The sequence below is a fragment of the Arvicanthis niloticus genome, chromosome 4, assembly GCF_011762505.2.
Source record: "Arvicanthis niloticus isolate mArvNil1 chromosome 4, mArvNil1.pat.X, whole genome shotgun sequence".
In the NCBI taxonomy this organism is placed as follows: Eukaryota; Metazoa; Chordata; class Mammalia; order Rodentia; family Muridae; genus Arvicanthis; species Arvicanthis niloticus.
Window position 1 is genome coordinate 23,946,474 of NC_047661.1, and position 24,474 is coordinate 23,970,947.

General features: G+C 45.2%; 1 protein-coding gene and 1 long non-coding RNA gene across 3 annotated transcripts in view; one reads left to right on the forward strand and one right to left on the reverse strand.

Moving 5' to 3' along the window:
- Positions 1 to 770: 770 nt before the first annotated feature.
- On the reverse strand, positions 771 to 7,807 carry LOC117707126 (uncharacterized). The gene is made up of 4 exons (XR_013109782.1): positions 7,672 to 7,807; positions 6,538 to 6,870; positions 3,950 to 5,492; positions 771 to 1,475 (listed from the first exon to the last, which is right to left on the reverse strand). It is a non-coding gene; the product is annotated as an uncharacterized LOC117707126 (long non-coding RNA).
- Positions 6,728 to 24,474, forward strand: part of Fat4 (FAT atypical cadherin 4) — a 125,443-nt gene continuing 107,696 nt past the window's right edge. Inside the window, exons 1-2 of one of the 2 annotated variants that reach the window (XM_076932322.1) lie at positions 6,728 to 6,863; positions 7,225 to 12,418. In XM_076932322.1, coding sequence (XP_076788437.1) covers positions 7,244 to 12,418 — 5,175 coding nt within the window. In that variant the 5' untranslated portion in view covers positions 6,728 to 6,863; positions 7,225 to 7,243. The other variant, XM_034500505.3, reaches the window with a different exon arrangement.

Genomic DNA, 24,474 nt, shown 5'->3' on the forward strand with positions numbered 1-24,474 from the left:
GATATCACACCAAACATAATCTTGAAGTGTCAGGAGGCAGAAAATAAGATAGGAAGAAAGATAGGAGAAAACCCCACCACAATGGAGCCAAGGATACTGGCTTTCTGTGTGCCAGAAATAGATTTTCAGGATAAACACACTGTTTGGGATCAAGAAAAAGGCTTTATACATTTCTGTTATAAAAACAGATAGGGAAATGAATGCGGAGATCTCTGTAGGGTAAGGTTTCACAGGACAGGACACCTTCTCAATACATGGATACATGGAGTTCCCAGCTGAGTAAGAGGCTTGCTGGGGAAGAGCTGTGTTGGAGGGAAACAAAGTTTCTGGGGACACTTTCTGAAGTAGGAGGAGAGGAACTGTGCTAATTTCTGACTGAGTAATTTAAGTTCCACAAAAATTGAATTTATTACACACTGGCTCGAACTCAACTTTGAATTAGAAGATGTTAAAACTTTTAATAATTACTTCTTAGTCATATCTATGTAGGTGGACAGGATTTTTTTTTTTTTGTCTTCAGCTGTGTTATTTTCTTCGTTTTCATTTGCATAAAGTGCTCATCTAATTATAATAGTAGGGTAATGCAGCACATCACTAGCTTTCACTACGTGTATCAGAAAATGCAAAAAATTATGAAAAACTGAACTAAGCATTCCACACATCGAGAAGAATTGCAACAAATCAAGACCAAAAGAAAAAAAAAATCAGAGTGTAGAGGGAAGGGAAAGAGGACACAGCAGGCCCAGAGGAGGCTGGGAGTGCAAGGGCAATAATCACTTTTCCTGTTGCTCTGACCAAATTGCCAGACAGGATTGCTCAATGAAGTGGGAAGGCATGGCAATAGGAGCTGAAGACTGGCCGCATCCACACTCTGGAAGCACAGAGGGAACAGGTCCTACAGTCTGCTCCTAGTGATCCAACTCATCCAGCAAGACCCCACTTCCTAAAAGTTCCACATCTTTCTCATATAGTGGGAGAAGCTGGGGACCAAGCGTTCAAATCTTTGGGCTTATGGGGGCGCATTAGAGAATTAAACCAGAATGAAAAAGAAGAACAGAAAACGGAGAAGAATGGAAGCAAAGAACTGATGGGAAGATGGGGGAGGAGAGGTTTCATATTAGTCACCCGGCTTGTTGCTGTGCCAAAATACCTGGATGAAACTGCTTAAGGAAGAGTTTAAACTGGCTCCCAGTTTGAGGACCCAGGTCATCATGGTAACAGGAGTCTTGCCATACCTGCGGCCAGACAACAGATAGCAGTGAGGGCACTCTTCAGCTCACGTTCTTGTTTCTCTTCAGTCCAGAAGCCCAGCTCACGGAATGGTGTCCGCCATACTTCGAGTGGGTTTTCACATTTCAGGTAAACTGGTCCTAAAATTCCCTCACAGATATGCTCAGAGGTGTATCTCACTGGTGAATCGGATCCGGTCAAGACGACAATCTTCAGCCATACAAGACTGGAGTCAGAAAGGAAATCTGAAAGAAGAGATGAGGAGTGTTAGAGGGGAGGAGACTTAGCTCCAGCTTGCAAATGCCCTAGAAACCGAGGAGGAGTGTGGTTCAACTAACTGTTGTCACCTCTCACCAAAAACAAAACAAAACAAAACAAAACAAAACAAAACAAAACGAAACGAAAACAACAACAACAAACCCACAGAAATCACTTTTGGATATTGAATTAAAGATTTTCAAGAGTGTGTGCAGAGCACAGCTGAGCGTCATAAAATCACCTGTTCAACATACATGTGAATGCGAATGACTTGTGCTCTCTGATTCGTCTCCTGCTTGGGCACAAATGTGTGCTTACTATCTGTGACGGTTTGTATACGCTCAGCCCAGGGAGTGGCACTATTAGAAGGTGTGGCCCTTCTGGAGTAGGTGTGGCCCTGTTGGAGTAGTCGTGGCATGGTCAGCGTGGGCTTTAAGACCCTCATTCTAGCTGCCTGGAAGTCAGTCTTCCACTAGCCGCCTTCCGATGAAGATGTAGCACCCTTAGCTCCTCCTACACCATGCCTGCCTGGATGCTGCCATGTTCCCGCCTTGATGATGATGGACTGAACCTCTGAACCTGGAAACCAGCTGTTTACAGCAGTAAAACCCTAAGACAAGATCCACTTATATTCGTGAATAACTTGTCCCTGAGAAACATTTGTCTCACTTATCGTAAGAAACACTGACCAAAACCAAACTGGGAGCAAAATGTTTATCGGAGTTTACATATCTCTGTCACAGTACATCACCAATGGAAGTCCGGATGACAACTCGAGCAGGAGCAGAGACGGAAACCTGTGGGGAAAGCTGCTTACTGGCTGGCTCCCACTGGTTTTTAATATAGCCCAGGACCACCTGCCCAAGGGTGGGTGCACCTACAGTGGGCTGGACGATCATGTATCAATCATTAATCAAGAAAATGCCCCTCCCCCCCCCCAGGCAAGGCACAGGCCAATGCAGAGGCAATTCCTCGTCTGAAGTTCTCTACATGGACTCTAACTTGTGTCCAGTTGACAAAACTACCCTGCATGACTTATAATTCCATTTCCGTTAAAACACCGACTTGACAAACATTTTTTATAAATAATTAAGATTTGGTAGGAAAAATAAACTATACTTGTTTGGGTTTTCTGAAAAACAAGAGGAAATGAACACTTCGAAATGGTCCTTCCCGGGGAAGTAGGCTCAGATACTTTGGTCATCCTGATAAGCCTTTAGAAACAGTGATAACGAGAGTGTTCACGTAACTGGGTTTAATGCCTTGCTTTTTCTTTGACTGTTTGTGTTTATTGTCTTGCTTGTTCCTCGACTATTTGCATCTATTGTATTGCTAGACCCTCAACCTAGAACTGACCTTAATACATGCATGTAATCAAAATGGTATCAAAGCATAAAGGAAGAGGAGGTGTAGGATGGGGGTCCTAGGGGGTTCTATGGGGGTTCTATCCAATTAAAAAAAGAAATAGTGCTGCTGCTTGCCATTTGTCATCTGCTTAGTAAAGTAGTTTCATGGTTTCAAAATATATTGCATGTGTGCAATGACCTCATGTCGCCCTTCCACTTTTACAAGAAGAATTATGTCTTGTTTTTTTTTTTTTTTTTTTTTTGGTATGTATGTAAGAGAGATGTGAATGTGTGTTGTGTTTGTGTGTGTGTTGTGTTTGTGTGTGTGTATGTATACACATGTATGGAAGTCAGAGGACATCATGGGGAGCATGTCCACTCTTCCTATCTTGCTCTAAGCTTCATTTCAACTGCATCCCTCAGGCTGCTTGGCCTGCTTTCCACAGATTCTCCTGGCTCTGTCTCCCATTTCCCACTAGGTGGTGCTGCAGTTACAGACAATTGTGCTACTTTGTCTGATTTCTGGGGACAGAACTGAGCTGGTCAAGCATCACTGCCAAAAACCTTTATTCCCACCCAGAGGAAGAATTATACATATGGTAATATATAACATTTATTTTCTATTATATTACATTATATATTATGTTATATATTATATAATAACATAAATAACACATAATATATATGGTGTCTATATTATATATACATACATATACACACATATATAAGATAGTATATCACGCTAATACAGCTCTAGAAATTTAAGGGAGACAAAAATAAAATATAACAAAAGCTTTATTTCATGCTTTATTCAAAACATTCTCCTTATTTCTTTTTAAATTACATACTACACATGCAAAATTGTAGTTTTGTATAGAATTATCTACAAATGAGTCGATTACATCATTATGGAAAGTTAGTTGTTCAACTAACCATAGCATTGCTTAAATAATTTGTGGTAATCCTCTCTTGGAATTTTCCAAACAAATATTTTTGGACTGAATGTGACCCATTTTTTTTTGCATTGCTTTTTTTTTAATTATTATTATTAAAGTGAAGACTACACACTTACTTCACAGATTAAACACTCCATTTTACAGAATGAATTAAATTACCTGTTTTCTCAAATTAAATTCGCTGGCAAGAGATGTTAATTCCATTCTGTTGAGCTATGAAGTCGGTTCACATGCTCTCCAAACAGACACCAGGCAGACTAGAAAAATCCACCATCTTTCCCCAATGTATCGGAGTGATTTCTTCCCATTCTTATGTGTCCGAGTATCTAACTACGCAGGATTAGAAACAAAAATAAAGTCTTCTGCAGTGTTCGCACCCTTATAAGGGCGGTTTGTAGTAACTTTGACCCAACTTTAATCCACAAATCTTTTTTGGCTGAATTACAACAAACTGATGGCATTGGGGTGGTGGCGTTAAGGATTGGTTGGCAGTGATGAAATAATTTTGAAGGGGCTTAAAAGCGTTTTTTGTTTGTTTTGCTTTGCTTTGTTTGTTTATTTTTGCTTTTTTAAAAGAGGGGGGATGGTTAATGAAATGCATTCAATAGTTTCGCAGTCTGAAAAATGTAGCAATAGAGACGCCTAACTCACTGGTCTACGTCCACTTCACTCATCACACCATAGCTGGGGAAGAGGCAGAGAAGTGAACGTTCTAACTAAACAAAGGAATTCGCGATGTTTTTAGAATCAGGCTCTATCCTTTCTCTGTTTAGGTTACAGAAGGTTTGCTTCCATGGGACTCGAATGTGTTGTCTTCTCTATCGCTTTTGATTGTTTTCTGACCTCACACAAGGAGAGGCAGTAGGAGATCCTTCCAGATCCTTTTTCTTTGCCCCCATCCCTTGGCAAGAAGGAGGAATTAGCTCTTGTAACCAGATCTTCCCAGCTGCATTTAATTTAAGGCAGCCACTGTAGCAGCCAGACTGGAAACAGCAGGGGGCAGTGTTGGCTCGTGCTTGAACCATCTCTGGGCGCAGAAAGTTTGATGTTTGGAGGGATTCCTGTGGCAAAATTGTATGACATATGCCCTACATTTGCATTATTTGGCTTCAGTTCATATTTTGCAAGTTGATTCCCTTAAAGGGGAAATTTATTGACCCGATTCCTAGTCACGTTTTCTTTTTTTTTCTTTTAAAGAAACCTCATGCACCACCACACAAATAGGCCGAGGCAGGGGATTAGTCTGAGTGCGGTTGGTGATGTGTGACACTTACAAAAATTAAATTTAAACTTCATTTCATTTATTTCTATTTTCTTATAGTTATTCTTCCTCTAGGCCAAAATCGAAACCAAACGTTATTAGATTTCCCTCGGCTAGAGAATGTCAAGGGGAGAAAAACCCCACAGGGGGTCAAAAATTCCAAACTGGGTTTGTAAGAGGAAACTGTCCCCGCAGAAGCTGCCATTGTTTCAGCTGAAGCCTCCAGACTGCTCAGTGGACAGGATTCCAGCTATGAGACTAACCACGCTGTGCGTGCCAGCGTGCCCCTATCTTCCTTTGAGAAGTTGGAGCTTGGCTGGCACCGAGGCCTTGGTGTCCCCTGGACCTGAGGGACAGCGAAGAGGGGGGCAGGCTCACGAATCGGGAAGAGCTGGGGGTTCTGCGGGGTACCGTGGGCCGCAGTTTGCTGGAACACTGCCCCTGGCGAGGACATGAAATGGTTAAAGCTCAGCAGCCGCGCGCATTCCCAGACAGGCTTTGCCTAATCCTTCCTCCCGCGTTAACAGACCCTGTCCCCAACCTTTCTTTCATTTCCCTCGACCCCCTCCACCGAGTTATTACCAGCCTAACAGCCTAATGGTACCCCCAGCTCCGGACACTAAACTTATTTATTTCCAAACCTGACCCCACCCCCATCTATTCCGCGGCTGGCTCTTGCTGTGATTGCGCCGACGCCGGCCAAGGTTTGACCGAAAGGGAAAATAAATAAATAGAAAGGAGTTGGGGGTGGTCGCCCCCTTCTTAGCGCCTCCGCCGTGGGGCTCGCCTACCTCCCGCCCACCACCTCGGAGGCCACGGTGACGAGCATTGTCGCCCCAGCCAGTGGCGGCTGGAGGCTAGGGCGGCGGGGACGCGGGGCGGGGCTGTGGCCAATGAGCTGTAGCGGGGCAGGGCCCGAGGGTGACAGGACCAGAGTAGGGGAGTGGCGGCCACTGGAGTCCCGGAGCACCGAGGGGAGAGCAAAGTTTCTCAGTCCTGCTCGCGATCGCGAGCAACCCTCCCCCTCCGTGTGTGCGCGCGTGTGTGCGAGTGCGTGTGTGCGCGCAGCGGGGAAGGGGCGGGGAGAGTGCGAGGGACCAGGAGAGGCAGCGGGGTACTCACCGGGCTCCAGATCCATCGAAGTGCCACCTCGGAGCCCCGGCTGCCAAGGAGCGCGTTTACCCGGTGCCCCGAGCAGCTGCCCCGCACCTCCACGTCCCCATCGCCCGCGGGGACCGCGACGGAGGGACCCACCCCACTCCAAACACAAAGCCTGGAGGATTACAAAGTGAAACTGACCCGGGACAATAAAAGCACAGATCCCAGGATAAGGGCGAGGAGCGCTCGGGGGCGCTGGTCCCCGCTGACGCCCGGGGAAGAGCCCCTGGCATGGTGAGGGGAGGGGACTTTGGGACCCAGGGCTGCTGCTGCTGTCCGGTCCCCAAGGCGCCGAGGAGGAAGGGAAACCCGTGCTCAGTGGACTTACAAATGATGCCGGCGCGGAGGTGAAGGATGCGGAGCAGCGCCTGCGGCAGCCTGGGCTTCGACCCGCAACGGGAGCAAAGGCAGCCCGGGCTGCCCGCAGAGGCGCGGAGCTGAGAGCTGCGGGAGCCGCGGTGGGGACCGGGAGCCCTGGCTTCCTCCGCTGCAGGGGGAGGGAGCCCGATCTACAGACGACCTTCCCGGCTCCCCAGGAGCGGAACCGAAGAGTCTTCACAGCTAGCTTCGGGGTCTCCAGGCGAACCGCTCCTGTCTCCAGGGTGCAGGGGCTCTGGGGCCCTTGGCCCTGCCCTTTTTGGCGTCGCGTTCCGGGTAAGTTCTAAAGTTTTTGGAGAGACGTGCGTGCAGTAAGTGACTCCTCAGATCCCCCAAATCCAGGCCACCCCTCGCAACTCCGGTCAGCGGCCAGGACGCTCAGACTTGGGATTTCAATCTAACTATCTGGAGGCCTGAAAACTTTCACCGGAAAGCCAAGGGATGCTCCGCCGCCTGTCGCCTCACTCTCTTCTGCGCTGCGCGTCTCACCGGCTACCTAGAGCCTTCTCCAGAGTGCCTGTCCCTTACCCACTCTTCTGAACTGCAGAAGTCTCCAGCCAAACTGGCTTTTACTGGCGCCACCCAGAAGCCCTCCAGACCATCCTGTTTTCTTCACCTTGTTTCTCTTCTTCTCCAGGTTCCTGGAAACTAGGACCATGAACTTGGCCGCAAACCGGGCTCCCAGCCGCAGGCGGCTCCCCCTACCCTCTCTATCTCTGTGCCAGCTCCTGAGAGTCTGGGGGATGCTGTCGCTGCTCCCTGGCCCGGCCCGAGTCCAAGCCGCCGAACAGCGCCAGGTGTTCCAGGTGATGGAAGAGCAGCCCCCAGGGACTCTGGTGGGCACCATCCCAACTCGTCCTGGCTTCACCTATCGGCTCAGTGAAAGCCACGCCCTGTTCGCTATTAACAGCAGCACAGGAGCTCTGTACACCACCGCTACCATCGACCGCGAGAGCCTGCCCAGCGATGTGGTCAACCTGGTGGTCCTTTCCAGCTCTCCCACATACCCCACCGAGGTGCGAGTGCTGGTGCGTGACCTCAACGACAACGCCCCAGTCTTCCCAGACCCTTCGATCGTGGTCACCTTCAAGGAGGACAGTGGCAGCGGGCGTCAGGTCATTCTGGACACCGCCACCGACTCTGACATCGGCTCCAACGGTGTGGACCACCGCTCCTACCGCATCGTTCGTGGCAACGAGGCGGGCCGCTTTCGCCTGGACATCACCTTGAACCCCAGTGGAGAGGGAGCGTTCCTGCACTTGGTGTCCAAGGGCGGGCTGGACCGCGAGGTCACACCTCAGTACCAGCTCCTGGTGGAGGTGGAGGACAAGGGTGAGCCAAAGCGGCGGGGTTACCTTCAGGTCAACGTGACTGTACAGGACATTAACGACAATCCCCCGGTGTTTGGCAGTTCCCATTACCAGGCGGGGGTGCCTGAAGATGCAGTTGTGGGTTCCAGTGTCCTGCAGGTGGTGGCGGCAGACGCAGATGAGGGTACCAATGCGGACATCCGTTACCGGCTGCAGGATGAGGGAACCCCCTTTCAGATGGACCCAGAGACGGGGCTCATCACCGTGAGAGAGCCACTAGATTTCGAAGCCCGGCGACAGTATTCTCTGACAGTTCAGGCCACGGACCGGGGCGTGCCCTCGCTCACTGGGCGCGCCGAAGCTCTTATCCAGCTCCTGGATGTCAATGATAACGACCCGGTAGTGAAGTTTCGCTACTTCCCTGCCACCTCGCGCTACGCTTCGGTGGATGAGAACGCGCAGGTGGGTACCGTGGTGGCTCTGCTCACCGTGACCGACGCTGACTCCCCAGCAGCCAACGGAAACATTTCAGTGCAGATTCTCGGGGGCAATGAGCAACGCCACTTTGAGGTACAGAGGAGCAAGGTGCCCAACCTGAGCCTCATCAAGGTGGCCAGCGCCCTGGACCGGGAGCGCATCCCTTCGTACAACCTTACAGTCTCGGTCTCAGATAACTCCGGGGCGCCCCCTACCGCCGAGGTCCAGGCTCGCTCCTCTGTGGCCAGCTTGGTGATTTTCGTCAATGACATCAACGATCACCCTCCGGTCTTTGAGCAGCAAGTGTACAGAGTGAACCTGAGTGAGGAGGTGCCTCCGGGGAGCTATGTGAGTGGGGTGTCTGCCACCGATGGGGACTCTGGTCTGAATGCTAACCTGCGTTACAGCATTGTCTCTGGAAATGGGTTGGGCTGGTTTCACATTAGCGAGCACAGTGGACTGGTGACCACCAGTGCTGCCGGAGGCCTTGACCGTGAACTTGCTTCCCAGATTGTACTGAATATCAGTGCCCGAGACCAGGGGGTCCACCCCAAGGTATCCTATGCCCAGCTTGTGGTAACTGTCTTGGATGTCAATGACGAAAAGCCCATGTTTAGCCAGCCTGAAGGCTATGAGGTGTCTGTGGTTGAGAATGCTCCAACTGGGACAGAGCTGTTGGTTCTTGGGGCAACAGATGGGGATCTGGGTGACAATGGGACAGTGCGTTTCTCCCTGCAAGAGGCTGAGAGTGACCAAAGGCTCTTCCGCCTGGATCCGGTATCTGGTAGGCTGAGTACTATCTCCTCCCTGGACAGAGAGGAACAAGCCTTCTACTGTCTATTGATCCTAGCCACAGACCTGGGTTCTCCTCCCCAGTCCTCCACAGCTCAGGTAAATGTCAGTCTTCTGGATATAAACGACAACAGCCCTGTGTTCTACCCAGTCCAATACTTTGCTCATATCCAAGAAAATGAGCCTGGAGGTAGCTATGTCACCACAGTGTCTGCTACCGACCCAGACATGGGTCCCAATGGAACTGTTAAGTACAGTATATCAGCTGGGGACAGGTCTCGGTTTCAGATTCATGCGAAGAGTGGGGTCATTTCTACAAAAATGGCCCTAGATAGAGAAGAGAAAACAGCATACCAGCTGCAAATAGTGGCTACTGATGGGGGCAATTTACAGTCTCCCAACCAGGCCATAGTAACTGTCACAGTGTTAGATACACAAGACAACCCACCCGTATTCAGCCAGGCTGCCTACAGCTTTGTGGTCTTTGAGAATGTGGCTCTGGGGTATCATGTGGGCAGTGTTTCTGCAACTACCATGGACCTCAATGCCAACATCAGTTATCTCATTACTACCGGGGACCAGAGAGGTATGTTTGCTATGAATCCTGTCACAGGGCAGCTGACCACAGCAAGTGTCATTGACAGGGAAGAACAGTCCTTTTATCAGCTGAGAGTGGTGGCCAGTGGGGGAGCAGTAACAGGAGACACTGTGGTTAACATCACAGTGAAAGACTTGAACGACAATGCCCCCCACTTCCTCCAGGCAGTGGAAAACATAAATGCAGTGGAGAACTGGCAGGCAGGACACGGCATCTTCCAGGCCAAAGCCGTGGACCCTGATGAAGGTGTCAATGGTAGGGTGCTCTATAGTCTGAAGCAGAACCCCAAGAACCTGTTTACTGTTAATGAGCAGAGTGGTAACATTAGTCTGCTGGGTGCCCTAGATGTCCACGCTGGCTCCTACCAGGTAGAAATTGTGGCCTCTGACATGGGTGTCCCCCAGCTCTCCTCCAGCATCCTTCTGACAGTTTATGTCCATGATGTAAATGACAACCCACCAGTGTTTGATCAGATTTCCTACGAGGTCACACTTTCTGAGTCAGAGCCTGTGAATTCTCTATTCTTTAAAGTGCAAGCTTCGGATAAAGATTCTGGAGCAAATGGGGAAATAGCGTACGCGATCACGGACGGGAACAACGGGGATGCCTTTGGCATATTCCCAGATGGTCAGCTCTATATAAAAAGTGAACTGGATCGTGAACTTCAGGACAGATATGTGTTACTGGTTGTTGCCTCTGACCGGGCAGTAGAGCCTCTAAGTGCTACTGTGAATGTCACTGTGATTTTAGAAGATGTGAATGACAACAGGCCTTTGTTTAATAGCACCAATTATACATTTTACTTCGAAGAGGAGCAGAGAGCTGGGTCATTTGTAGGCAAAGTCAGTGCTGTGGACAAAGACTTCGGGCCAAATGGGGAAGTGAGGTATGTTTTTGAGGTGGCACAGCCAGATTTTGAGTTGCATGCCGTCACTGGGGAGATCACCAACACTCACAAGTTTGATAGGGAGTCCCTCATGAGGAGAAGAGGGACAGCAGTGTTCAGCTTCACAGTGATAGCCACAGATCAGGGCCTCCCTCAGCCTCTCAAGGACCAGGCCACCGTGCATGTCTACATGAAGGACATCAACGATAATGCCCCCAAGTTTCTAAAAGACTTTTACCAAGCTACAGTATCAGAGACGGCGACCAATCTGACCCAGGTCTTACGAGTGTCTGCATCTGACGTGGATGAGGGAAATAATGGCCTCATTCATTACTCTATCCTCAAAGGAAATGAAGAGAGACAGTTTGCCATAGATAGGTTCTCTGGTCAGGTGACTCTGGTAGGCAAGTTAGACTATGAAGCAACCCCGGCCTATTCTCTCCTCATCCAGGCAGTGGATTCAGGGGCCATCTCCCTCAACTCGACCTGCACCCTGAGTATTGATATTTTGGATGAGAATGATAACACTCCCTCTTTCCCGAAGTCAACACTATTTGTGGATGTTTTGGAAAATATGAGGATTGGCGAACTTGTATCCTCTGTCACTGCCACCGACTCTGACTCGGGTGTCAATGCCGATCTACACTACACTATTACAGGGTCAAACAACCACGGGACATTTAGTATTAGTCCCAACACTGGGAGTATCTTTCTGGCCAAAAAGTTGGACTTTGAGACACAGTCTTTATATAAATTAAACATAACAGCAAAAGACCAAGGGCGGCCTCCCCGATCGTCCACGATGTCAGTGGTGATCCAGGTGAGGGACTTCAATGACAACCCCCCAAGTTTTCCTCCAGGAGACATTTTTAAGTCAATAGTGGAGAACATCCCCCTTGGTACATCTGTAATTTCTGTGACAGCGCATGACCCAGATGCAGATATCAATGGGCAGCTGTCTTATGCCATCATCCAACAGATGCCCCGAGGCAACCACTTCAGCATAGACGAAGTCAAAGGAACCATCTATACCAGTGCTGAGATCGACCGGGAATTTGCCAACCTCTTTGAATTAACGGTAAAAGCCAATGACCAGGCTGTGCCGATAGAAACCAGGAAGTATGCTTTGAAAAATGTGACCATTTTGGTGACAGACCTCAATGACAATGTCCCAATGTTTATATCACAAAATGCACTGGCTGCAGACCCTTCAGCCATGATCGGTTCTGTCCTGACTACCATCATGGCTGCAGACCCGGATGAAGGTGCCAATGGCGAGGTGGAGTATGAGATAGTCAATGGGGACACAGACACCTTCACCGTGGATCGTTACAGTGGAGACCTTCGAGTGGCTTCTGCTTTGGTGCCTTCGCAGCTCACCTACAACCTTATAGTATCAGCCACAGACCTGGGCCCGGAGAGGAGGAAGTCAACCACAGAACTGACTGTCATCCTCCAGGGCCTAGATGGGCCTGTTTTCACACAGACCAAATACATAACCATTCTGAAGGAAGGGGAGCCAATTGGCACCAATGTCATATCCATAGAAGCAGCCAGCCCTAGGGGGTCAGAAGCTCCAGTGGAATATTATATTGTTTCTGTGCGTTGTGAAGAGAAGACTGTTGGACGTCTCTTTACCATTGGACGTCAGACTGGTGTCATTCAAACTGCAGCCATTTTGGACCGGGAGCAGGGAGCATGTCTCTACCTGGTGGATGTTTATGCCATAGAGAAGTCATCTGCCTTTCCCAGGACACAGAGAGCAGAGGTAAGAGCTTGTATTCTTTTATTTGTTCTGTGTGGGCTTTAAAAAAAATAATCTTTTCTTCATATTTACTCTATGATTTAGCTGTGTTTTTAATGGCTACTTTTATAAATAGGGACATGTAAACATGTTGTCACACACCGACAGTTTCAGAAAATGCAGCTGTCATCCAGATTGTCATCAATAATGAACTTTTAAAATACACTTTAATGTCTCCTATCAGCAATCATGAGTGTAGGGCTACCGTCACTTCTGTAGTCATTTGCAGAAGTAACTAAAGCCCATTTCTATGAACAGAGTCGCTGTACTAATCTGGATCTCTCTGAAGGAACCAGTTTAGGGATGGAAAGTCTCAGAGTTAAGAAATTGCTGATCCAAGCTGAAGAGCGTTGGTAGAACTCTGAATGGGCTAGACTTCTGAGTTCAGGAGCCTGCGTGGCAGTTTACATCAGGACAATAATGACTTCCCCATCCTCAGCAAGTGTGGTGGATTCTTTATCGACAGCGAATAATTTCAGTGCGCTGAGCCAAGTTTGTGGAGGCTCCTGACTTCTGCCTGCAGGGCTTACAAACTGGCATGGACTAAACACTTCCCCTTTCCCTGTTAAACGCAGGTGGCTGTGAACAGTTAGATCAGAAGTGCCAGTTTGGTTCTTGAGATAAAAAGGTGCTGCTAGATGCTCTGGTGCAGTCACATGTGCCATCTCCAAGTGGGAAACACACCAGTTCCAAGCCCATCCCCCAGAAGGTGAAGACTGCCTCCACCCATTCTATTATCATCATCTGGCTTCTTCTTTATTAAGCTCCTTTGTTCTAGGGTTGTGTGAAAGTCACCAAGAATTGATACAGCTACCTTCCGGAAAGGTCCACTGACACTTTCTGAGTTCTTCCTCCCACCTCCCATTCCCCTCAGAGATGTCCTAGCATCTGTCACTCATCCAAGAATTCAAAATATCAAGTGTGGTTTCTGATGCTTGGCAGAGACCCAACGACAACAAGCTGGTGGGTTGGAGGCTGCTGTGTTTATTTGCCTGCTCTCTCCTTGTGGGAGATGAAGGATGCTCTGCTTTGGAGAGCTTGCTTTTATTGCTAGCTTTTGAAATGCCCTGTGACTATTTTTGCGATCACTACCCATATGCATCCCATGGATGCGATTCAGAGGGCATTAGCGCTCATTAGAAATATAATTCCCAACAGTGGTGTAATTGTTAGTGGATCTCAATTTTTTCTTGCACATACTGCCCCCGAGGGGCTTCAGAGTCAAACTGTCTCCTTAAACCTTCTATAAAGATCTTGACATCAGAGGTCTTCTGTTCAGCTCAGGTCATGACTTACGTATAATTTTACTTTGATTTGAGTTTATTTCTTGTCTCTCATTTTCTTCTCTGTAGTTATTTCTGAGATGAACAGCTTTGATTAGTTTGAAAAACAAAATATTTACTGAAGGCTGGGCAATTAAGACTCTCTGGATAATGGCTGGATTTGTTAAACAGGTGATATGGTTAGGTGTTTGTTTCAGTCGACTGCTTTTGTCAGAGGAGTGCAGAGTAAGGGAAGGAATGTTCCTGGGTGACATTAGAAGACCTATCATGCTTGTGATATGTACCCATTCCATAGGGGAAGATTGGTTTGCCATACATGTGCTAGACAGTGATATCTCTGAAACAGGCATAAAGGCTAAAAATATTCATTTCAAATCATCTTTTTTAGGAATGGGGACAGTATGCCACAGTGTCTCTTTAAGCTCAATTAACATCATTATGACAGGTATTCTTTTGGGGTTCCTGTGCCTTCTGCATTGAGAAACCAAAGGAGAATCCACCTTTGTTGATCACGTGTGTGTGTGTGTGTGTGTGTGTGAATGTATCTGTACATGATGTGTGCTTGTGTATTTGTGAGTCTCTCTCTCTCTCTCGTACGTGTGTTTCTATTTGTGTGTGTATGTGTGCCTGTTTGTGTGTGTGTTTCTGCTTGAGTATGTTTGTGTGAATATATCTGTATATGAATGTGCATGTGTTTGTATGATTGTATTTGTGAGTGAGTGTGTGTTTGTGCTTCTCTCCCTCCCTCCCTCCCTCTCATCTTCCTTTCCTCCCTTCCTCCCTCATTGTCTTCTCTCTCTCTCTCTCTCTCTCTCTCTCTCTCTCTCTCTCTCTCTCTCTCTCTCTCTCTCTCCCCGTGCTCACAGCACACCCATGTATCAGGATAGTCTCTATATATTAAAGTGCTCAAATTGTAAACCAACTGTGAGTTCCTAAGCTATAGCTTTGTTGAAATTTAAAGCAAATGTTTTGCTTATTTCTTATACTCAAAGAGCACAGTGGTATGGAGGTTAAAATTTCATACTGTTATTGATTGTATTTTTCTCATATATAAATTAAACTAGTTATTTTTTGTTATGCTTAGATGATTGATTGTGGCTCTGCAAAGAGAAAGTTTGATGGCAAGCAAGGGTGACTTGTGCACTGTTGGCAGGTTCAGACTCTCTGGTGTATTTGAAAACATGCATTTGTCTGACCTGATAGAGGTCCGGGCGGATGCAGGTGACTCAGGCCAGTGCCACAACAGATAGCATTCTGTGTAATAAAAGGGGCAGGAGAGAAGATGGACGATTGGCGTGTTTTCTCTCTCTAGCTCTGATGCCTGGTGTGGGCACAGATTACATTTGATATTGCTCACTCTGGACATTTGCCCAAGGGACACATTCTCTCAGTCTACCTGTCAGAGCTAAAGGTTGGCAGGGACAAGGATGCCTTCAAAGTAATTCTGTCTTTTGTAATCTGTCAATTAATTTATTTATAATTAATTCCGATTAAACTTTAAAAATGTTTTATTTACAAACTTGCAACTTAGGGTTTCAGCTAGACGTCATGATGACCAGGGGCTTTGTTTCATCAGTCTTTGTTATTTCAGGGTCTTATTTTTTAAACCCAGCTTGTAGTAGGGGCTGCAAGCGTGTTACTACTGAGTAACATGGTAGAAGAACCATGACCAGAATACAGCTTCCTCCCAGAGGAGTGAGTCCAAGAAAAGCCTCCGGAAGAGATGATGTTGGTGAATTTGACCAATCAATTGAATGTGGACAGAGAATAGTAATTATCTCTGCTCTATAAATGAAATGAGAATTTTCAAAAAGTCAAAACAACAGAGGAAAGTGAATGGGTGGTCTGACATATGGTGACTGTGAATCAAAGGGGGCTGTACCCACCAGGATCATATAGGCTGCATTCCGGACCACTGACCTCCGGACCCTGTTATGTTCCCTTGAAACTCCCCAAGGGTTTCCTGGTGAAAAGTGTCTCTTAACTATTTTTCGCTTCTAGTTGTGGTGGCTTGAATGAGAAATGTCCTGCATAGGCTTCGGTATTTTGGAACTTGTAGGAGGTGGAGCTTTGGTAGAGGAATCACTGGGAGAGGCACTGAGAGTTTATAGCCCCGCCCCACTTCTTGCTTGTGTCTCAGCTTCCTGTTTGCAGTTGAGATGCGGATCTCCCAGCTTGCAATTCTTGCGACTTTCTGCCTTAATAGTACTTCACTAGGACTTTTATCTCTCTATACCATAAGCCAAAGTAAATGGTTTTGTCTGTAAATTGCTTTTGGTTGTAACATTTCATCTCATTAACAGAAAAGTAACTAATGTGCTAGATTTAACAACGCAACAAAAAATATAGAATATTGATGTTATTTTTGTTTAAAGATGTTACAAGCTCAAATTTGAAAATTGGAAGTAATGATGTCTCACATTTAAAACTTTTCTTTGATTCATGATTTACGGAATATAGGAGGAGTCTCAAACTTTTTTTTTCTAGTTGAATACAGTGTGTTGTTTTTTTTTTTTTTTTTTTTTTTTTTGTTTGTTTCTGTTAAAATATCGAGATTAATCCATTCTCAGAAAGGGAGGTTGAGTAGGTTAATGGAAAAGTATTTTGGTTTGGTGATCTATTCAGGTAATTATTGATTTTACCATCCCTAAAAGGACAGTGCTTTGGGGCTTAACTGGCAACACACCAGAAAACCCATCAGCTGCTTTCCCTGTGTAGTTATGTGAACATCTGTGGTTCATACCTTGTTGCAAGATCTTTCCCAGTTTAAGATGTATCAATCACCCATTTGTAATTCAGAAAATACTGGTGTAAATGACAAAGTCTTTGTCAGACAGGAAAGTTTTTGGTAGTTTATTTTGTAAATTTCAAATATTATTTTAAATAATGGATAATCTAACATTTTGATGAATCTATTTGCTTGTGTGAGAGTGTGTGTACATGTATGTGTATAAGTGTGTTTATATGTATTGTATGTATATATGTAAATGCTAATGTGTAATTGTATGTGAGTATAAATGTACATATATGTATGTATGAGTGTGCATGTATGCATATATGTTTGTATGTATATGCATGTTTATGTGTATATACATATGTTTATTGTGATATAGTCACACCTTGCTAGTCTGCCAGTTTATTACATAATATGGTTATTTTTGTGATGAGAGTTTATAGCACATACCCCTTTACATGTTTCACAAATACAGTGTATCATCAACAGTTGTGGTTGTTGTATATTAAGTCTCCTGAAATAACTTCCTCTTAATAGCAGTGGTATATGTTTGACCCACATCTGACCATCTCCTGTTCATACACCAGACTCTAGAATTTGACTGTACTCTCCTCCTGTGCCATTGGCTGTCAGTCATGAGTGAGTCACAGCGATCCTGTGGCCTTAGTGTGTGCTTGGTGACTTCACTCAGCATTACACCCCCAGTCTCATCCACGGAGCTGCAGTTGTGAGTCTCACTGCTCTGACAAACATGAAGTGTCATGTGCATGCATCCTGTGTCCTTCAGATGTCATGTGGGTTGGTTTTAGAGTCTGGCTCCTTCACAGTGCTTAGTCAGGATGGATGTGGCTTTGTCTCTTCAAGGCCTGCATTTCATTCCTTCTGGATACTGGATCCTGTGGTGTTTCTTTCATGTTTGTACAGAACTTCCCTAATGTTTTCTGTATGTTGCCTTCCACTGCTACAGTTCAGATGTCATGGGGTTGGTTCCTATGGTGTCACTACTGAGGTATGGTGGAACCCTGCAGAGGTGCAGCTTGGGGGGAATTTAGAATATTCAGGACAACCTTAAAGGAGACCAGTGCCATGATCCCTTCTTCTTCTCCCTTTTCTCTGGCTCATGATGTACCTAGTTCCTGCCACCATGCTCTTCTGACTCAATCTTTTGCCTCACCATTGGCCCAAATCTAGGATGACAATGGGTCATGAACCACAACCTCTAAAACTGTAATCCACAATAACCCTTCATCCTCATAAACTGACCATCCCAGGGATTTTGTTATAGTCTCAGTAGGCTGTCCAACACACCAAGCATTGGTATATGTGAGTAAATTCTTCACAGCATCTGCAGCACTAATCTTGTTTTCAGATGTTGACCCTTCTAACTGGAGTGGAGTATGACATCATGGTTTTGGTCCATGCTTGCCTGAAGCTCTTTGATGTTGAACAATCATTTACAGACCTTTGGCCACATACAACTTCTATCTCATGGTATGCCCATGATTTAACTCTATTGCTGAATTTGATGCTATTGAAATGTTTAAATTTCTCATATATTATCAACACTAAACCCCTGTAGGACACATCCCTTTAGGCTGTTTTCTTATCTATAGATTTTTCTCTTAATGTGTTGGTTGTTTCTATCACTGTAAAAGCTTTTTAGTCTGATTTCTATCTGCCCATTTTTAAAAAAATTTCTGGTCTGTACTTTTGAGCTTTTAACAACAACAACAACAACAACGATGAAGCAAGATCACTATTTTGGATCAAAGTACATTGTGGGTAGTGTTTTATTCTAACAGTTCAGCTTGAGGTCTGGCCTTTCATCTTCAGTCCATTTTTATAAGATGAGGAACGAAGGTCTAGCTTCATCCACACTATGCAAGGCGGGTATTCCTCCAGCATCAGTCAGAGAGGACCCAGTCTTTCCTCAAGATGTGTTCTTACAGCCACCTGTTACTGCAAGGCAGTCCACTGACAGTGTGCGACTTTGCTCTGCTGTCTTCTCCTAGTGATCCGAGCCCCTGTTTTCATGATGACACACGGCATAGCATTTGCCTCGCAGAAAATGCTTTACAAGTACTGACTAGCAAAACTGCCGGGGATGGTTAGGAATTATTCACAATCCAAATGTTTACTTGTCAGCTCAGATTTTACCAGTAACAACCTACCTTGTCAAGTATTTTGCTTGAAGTGTCAGGTTCCCTTCATTCATTATAAAAGCGAACAGTTTCTGTTAGTGGCTCTTTGCAGTGGAAACGGGCCTCCCCAGACAGTTGCTTCTCAAGCTAACAGCACAGTCAGTTGGAGCTTTCTTTCACACCACCTCAGCCCTCAGCTGGGTGCAGAGCACTGATTCTCTGTGTATACCTCATCCTGTGTAACACAGAACACTGATAAGCCATCAAGACTAGAGACTTCATCTATATAATTGATTATAAAGAGAATTTATTATTTTATTTTGAGTGAAACTGGAATTCAGGTTCACCATGAATACTGACCATGAACCTGATGTTGATCTCTGGCTCACACAGGCACAAATATCCAGATGAACACCTACATGTACCAGCTCAGTCTCTATGTACGTGGTTAGCCATTTTTTGGTATCAGGAGAAAAGTCGTTACTCTATAGACAGGGGAATATAGCAATTGTTTTAAAAATTACATTGCTTTTACTCCTGTATTTGTTATTAAATCTTTAAGAAGGGATATCATGCCTGAGTGTGGTAGAGTGGACTGGTAATCACAGCAATGGAGATGTAGAGGCAAAAAAAAGCTCATGTTTGGGGCTAGCCTTGGCCACAGAGAGGTTTTATTGTTCTAAAGCTTCTCACCCGCTGCAGCCAAGCAGATCAGTTAGTGATGCTGACCATGACCCCAAGCTGAGGACTGGGGGAGCATCTGGAGTAGGAGAAGTGAGGAAGGAGAGGAGGACATGCCTTCTGATGAGGAGCACTGTGTGTGGGTGTGAGCTGTGCAGGCTCAACATCCTCCAGAAGCGTCCCATGGGCAGCAGCCACTGCAGCTGAAAGTGGAGAATCCAGCTCCGCATTAGAGTTCCTGAGGGTGTGTTTTTAAAGCAATCAGAAGTCTCGCACAGCAGCACACACCTGTAATCCTAGGGGAGGTGGAGGCAGACGCATCAGAAACTGAAGACCAGCTGAGACACATGAGAAACTGTCTTGAAAAATGAGACAAACTGTTGGTACTGGACAGATGAAACAGTGAATGATCTAGTCTTCAGGAGTTCGATGAAGGAGGGTCACCATGAGTTCCAGCAAAGCCCAGGCTACACAGTGAGGTTCTGTCTCAAAGGACAATTCCAAATCAAAAGCATTTGGAGGTTATTTTCTTAATACTGACTATTGTATTGTAGGAAGCTGCGGTTAGTGGTGATACATCGGCCATTCCAAGATGGCACTGGCATCCCGTGTCTCCACTAGTAAACAACTAACTGCGCAGGTGCAAGAGGCAAAAGTGCACCAAAGTCACTGCCCATCCCGGGGCGTATTATGGGTAATGAGTGAACAGCCAATCAGAAGTGAATACGTCACTCTAGGGTGTATTTAAGCTGTGCCTCTTCCTGTCTTTCCATCTTTCCACTTCTGCTTATACAAGTAAAGCCTCGCTGTAGTATTACCCGAATATTGCCTCACATGTCCTTATTCTCGGGCGAAAGGGGACACGGGAGGCGCGTGGAACATTGTATTATAAAATGATTGAAACACTGTGTCATAGCTAGGATTATTTAAGGCCAATTACATCCATGGTGCACATTTTCAGTGCATCTTCAATGGTTTTAGTGACAAATTTTGACCGATAAAATTAATCTTCAGAGTCATTTATTCCATTTCTTTTTTCCTTTACTAAAACTTCAGTCCCGTTAGTATCCTACCAGTTCATTATGTTTTTGGGCACCTATGCTAAGAAAGTACTTTTCAAAAATTTCTGCTTGTGAGATGTATACAGAGTGAGATGTTTCCCTCTCTGTGGCTTGTCCTCTGTCATGATTAGAAGGACACAGAGTCAGAGGACTTCTCGGCTGAGAGGCTGGCTGGTCACTGCTAAGGGGACTCCTGGTGTCCATGATGGACACACACCGTTTATCACGTAGTCATTGAGGGTTCTCATTGTATCTAATTCCCTCAAAGTCTATTGCCTTAGTCTTTCTCTTGCTCCTGTTAAATGTTCCCTTCACTAGGCTTCCAAATCACCAAAATCTGTAACTTTTCATTTTTTATTTTGTTTCTTAGACTAATTTCTTCCCGCCCCCCCCCCCCCCCCCCCCCAGCTTCTCTCCATCTTCTCACACCATGAACAAGGTAAATTACGGAAGTGAAATTCGGCCAGCTGGTTTGTGACTGGGAAAAGGTTCCAGGGTGAATTCTCTCAAGTACCTGGAGAAGGTTCCTGTTAGTGTTTTTGACAGTGGCTCTCCAGTGCCTCAAAGGGAAACCTGATAATGAAAGTTTTTACAAAAACTAGCTTAATCTACCAGGGAACTTTTTTTTCCTTCTTAAAGCATTAGTGAGTGGTTAAAAGACTTGATATTATCTCTAGCTATCAGTGGCTTAGATAGTTTCTTTTCATTAAGAATAGAAACCACTAAAGCTGTAAGCTAATGGAACTATTGAAGAACTGCTGTTTTAAAGATGCGACAGGGCTTCAAATGTTAAAAAAGGACATGAATGACAGTTATATCCACTCTTCCCAGGGGGACCATCTGACCTACGGGAGCAGGAAGACAGGATGGGGGGAGGGGCTGAGGATGGAGGAGAGGCTCAGGCTGTGAGTACTGGGAAGACTTTGCTGCCTCAGAGAGAATGATAACAAGAAGTGATTGGCAGTCTGTCTACTCACATGACAGACCTGAGTGGCAGAGGTGTCACAGAGTGGAAATTGTTCATCTCCTAGTCTACAATCAGGATTGACTCCACGCTTTAGCCTGAGACTCCAGCAGGCCTACGAGCCCCACAAAGACTTCTCAAATGAACATGGAAATGAACTTGAAGTAGGAAACTTGACTGTAAAAATGTGGCTCGTGGATGACACCTCTAGCCCACTTCCAGCTCACCTTTTCCCATTCCATGAAACTATCAGGGTCCCAAACAGAGTGCTGCTCCCAGGACCTCATGGACACTCAGAAAAGGAAAGTAACTTTGCATATACGTGACGAAGTCTCTGAAATTTTCCATAAAATCATTACAAATTTACTTCATTTCATGTTCTGGTGAAGCTGTATGTCTTTAAATTTGAAAGTACATTAAATATTGTCGTGATTCTTTCAAATTTATAAGCAATTTTCAGATTTGTGACATTTTTACTAGGAGTAGTATGTAAAATGAGGCCCATATTTTATCCGTTGCTTTAATGCTGGTTTTAAGTGTGATTATGTCAAACTGTTTAATAATGGAGCTTTGAACCGTAATTGCCACTAAATGTTACTGAACTGCTTCTGTCTCTGTCGGGGTCGTTTTGCTCAGTAGAAGCCACTCAGAGTGTGCAATTGCTACATGATGTTGAGTCATGGTCTTTTTTTTTTTTTTTTTTTTTTTTGGATATTGTATTAAATCACCCAGTAAAACCATTAAAATAGCCCTTTATGTTTGTGTTTGTGTGGGCCAGGGCAGCCTGTGTTGCAAGGTCAGCTTCTTACTGTTTTATTACTCTGAATAATAAAATACAGAAATTATCTTTCCATTGAGGTTGTAATTAATTGGAAGTCAGTAATGAATCTTGAGTGTCCTGAGCCCAGGGCCTGGCACACTGGAAACACCACTTGACCCCTGATTTACTGAGAAATGACGAAAGTGGGAGCATTGTTTTTTTTTTTTTTGTTTGGTTGTTTTTTTTTTTTTTTTTTTTTTTTTTTTTTTTTTGTGGGATAAGATGGCTTTGGACAGGAGGTTCAATCTTGCTTTCCAAGAACAGGTCCAACTGGGCACACATGGCTGGACCTGATAGAGGCGGCCAATCCTGTATTCTCTCCTTTGTGTGTCTGTGTGAATCAATCAGTGCCTTTATTTTCATGTAAAGAGTCATTCTGCACCCAAGAGCAGATACATATGCTTAAGGAATCACTTCTGTTTAACAAAGGTAGATGCTGGACTGTGGGGTCGCTCTGGGGTGAGCTAGGGTGAGCTGCAGCAGCATAGAAGAGTGAACCTGTGGGACAGGACATTGGCATGCTGCTTGCTCACTGTTAACTTCACCATATCCCACACTTACTTAAAGAATCTCACCCTCCTTCCTACCTCAGAGACTGTCTGAAGGACCCTGGGGGATGCTGGCCAGCCTGCCCAGACTCATTGCTGAACTCCAGCCTAAGGATGAGACTCTGTCTCAAAACCCAAAGCAGACAGCGCCTGAGAAACAAGGCTATCATTGACCTCTGACTTCCATACCTCTTAAACATTCATTGGCCTCCATACACATATGCACAATCCCCTATACACCGGGGGGGGGGGGGAAATACATGCATACGAAGTATGAAAAACATACTTTTTAAAGTGGCTGAAACACATTCCTATTGTTGATAAAACCTGAGACAAGGTATAAATAACTGAAGAAATACAACTATAATTTAAATGTTATCCTTGTGACTTTAGTATTTCCTAATCATTTTTCAATCCTCTATTAAAGAATTTGACATACACTTCAATATTTAGAGGACCTCTCTATTATTGTTAATATTAGGTACATAGGCATACTTCATGTTGAAATTTTGTGAACAAGACTTTAGATTTATTTTGTATTTTTTATGTATGAGTGTTCCCCCACACACCTGCATATCCCAAGAGGGCACTGGATCCCATTATAGATGATTCTGAGCCACTATGTGGGTGCTGGGATTTGAACTCAGGACCTCTGAAGGAGGAAACCAGTGATAACCTCTGAGCCATCTCTCCAGTCCCATGGTCAGTGGAATTTGAAAGGAAGAGTAGCTTGTTCAAAGCCCTACCTGTGGTGGGAGCTTCAGGTAGATGCTCAACCTCTTTGGTCTTTGTGTTTTTGTCTATAAACACAACACAACCCCTTAATAAGGAGGAAAATGTGCCTCACAGTGGTGTGGCTTGTTCTTCAGTGTTGCTTGGCTTACTGTTGAGGCCCCTTCATTAGATTATTTACTCCTTGTGTGGTCCAGAAGGCAATAGTTTCACAAAAATGTAAACAACTGCTGGTCAAGGTAATAGCTACTGTTTACACAGGGATGGTGCCGACACATCTAAGGACATGAATGTGAATAAAGCAAGCACTTACATTTAAGGGAATTAGTAAGGATGCACATTAAAATGTCGCTACGGTCATTTTCTTCATTACCTAAAATCCAGCACAAAAATAGATTTTAAAAGACAGTGAGTGGCCAGTGAGCTAGAGGGAAAAGCTCAGAACTGAAGGGATTTTAGCTAAGTGAGAGAAGTGAATCTTGTTTTTAAAATACTGTTTCACAGACATTTACTTTATTTTAGGTAACTCACAAAATCCGTTTTGTTTTCTCTTTTATGATGTAAACCCAGACAAGCACTCTCTAGTTCATAGGCTGTTTACCTACCTGTTCAGTATAGATAGACATCATTTCTAAGCTATAGCTCAGCCAGGAAAGGCTATAAAATATTAAAAGGGACACTGAGTTTTCAGCAAATATGTCAGAAAGGGAACTTCAGGCTGTATCCAGACTGTAAAGACCGTTGCTTAATTTAATCACTTATGTAGAATATTTCTTCACAGTAAATCTTTGCACATCCTCACCTGTCTGCTGCATAGTGCAGTTTTTACATTTTGTTTCTATGAAGGATTATGGTGGAAAGTGTTCATTCTGCTTCCAGTTCTCTCACTCTGGTGCCTTTTGTTTGTGAGTGCCATAACAGAAGAAACTAAGCAATTTCATTAGAAATAAAATGTTAAATGTGCAGTGACCCTGAAGGTGGGGCTGGCACCTACTGTACTGATCAGTGTTTATTGTTAACTGAACACAACCTTGAATCACCTGGCATGAGGGAACT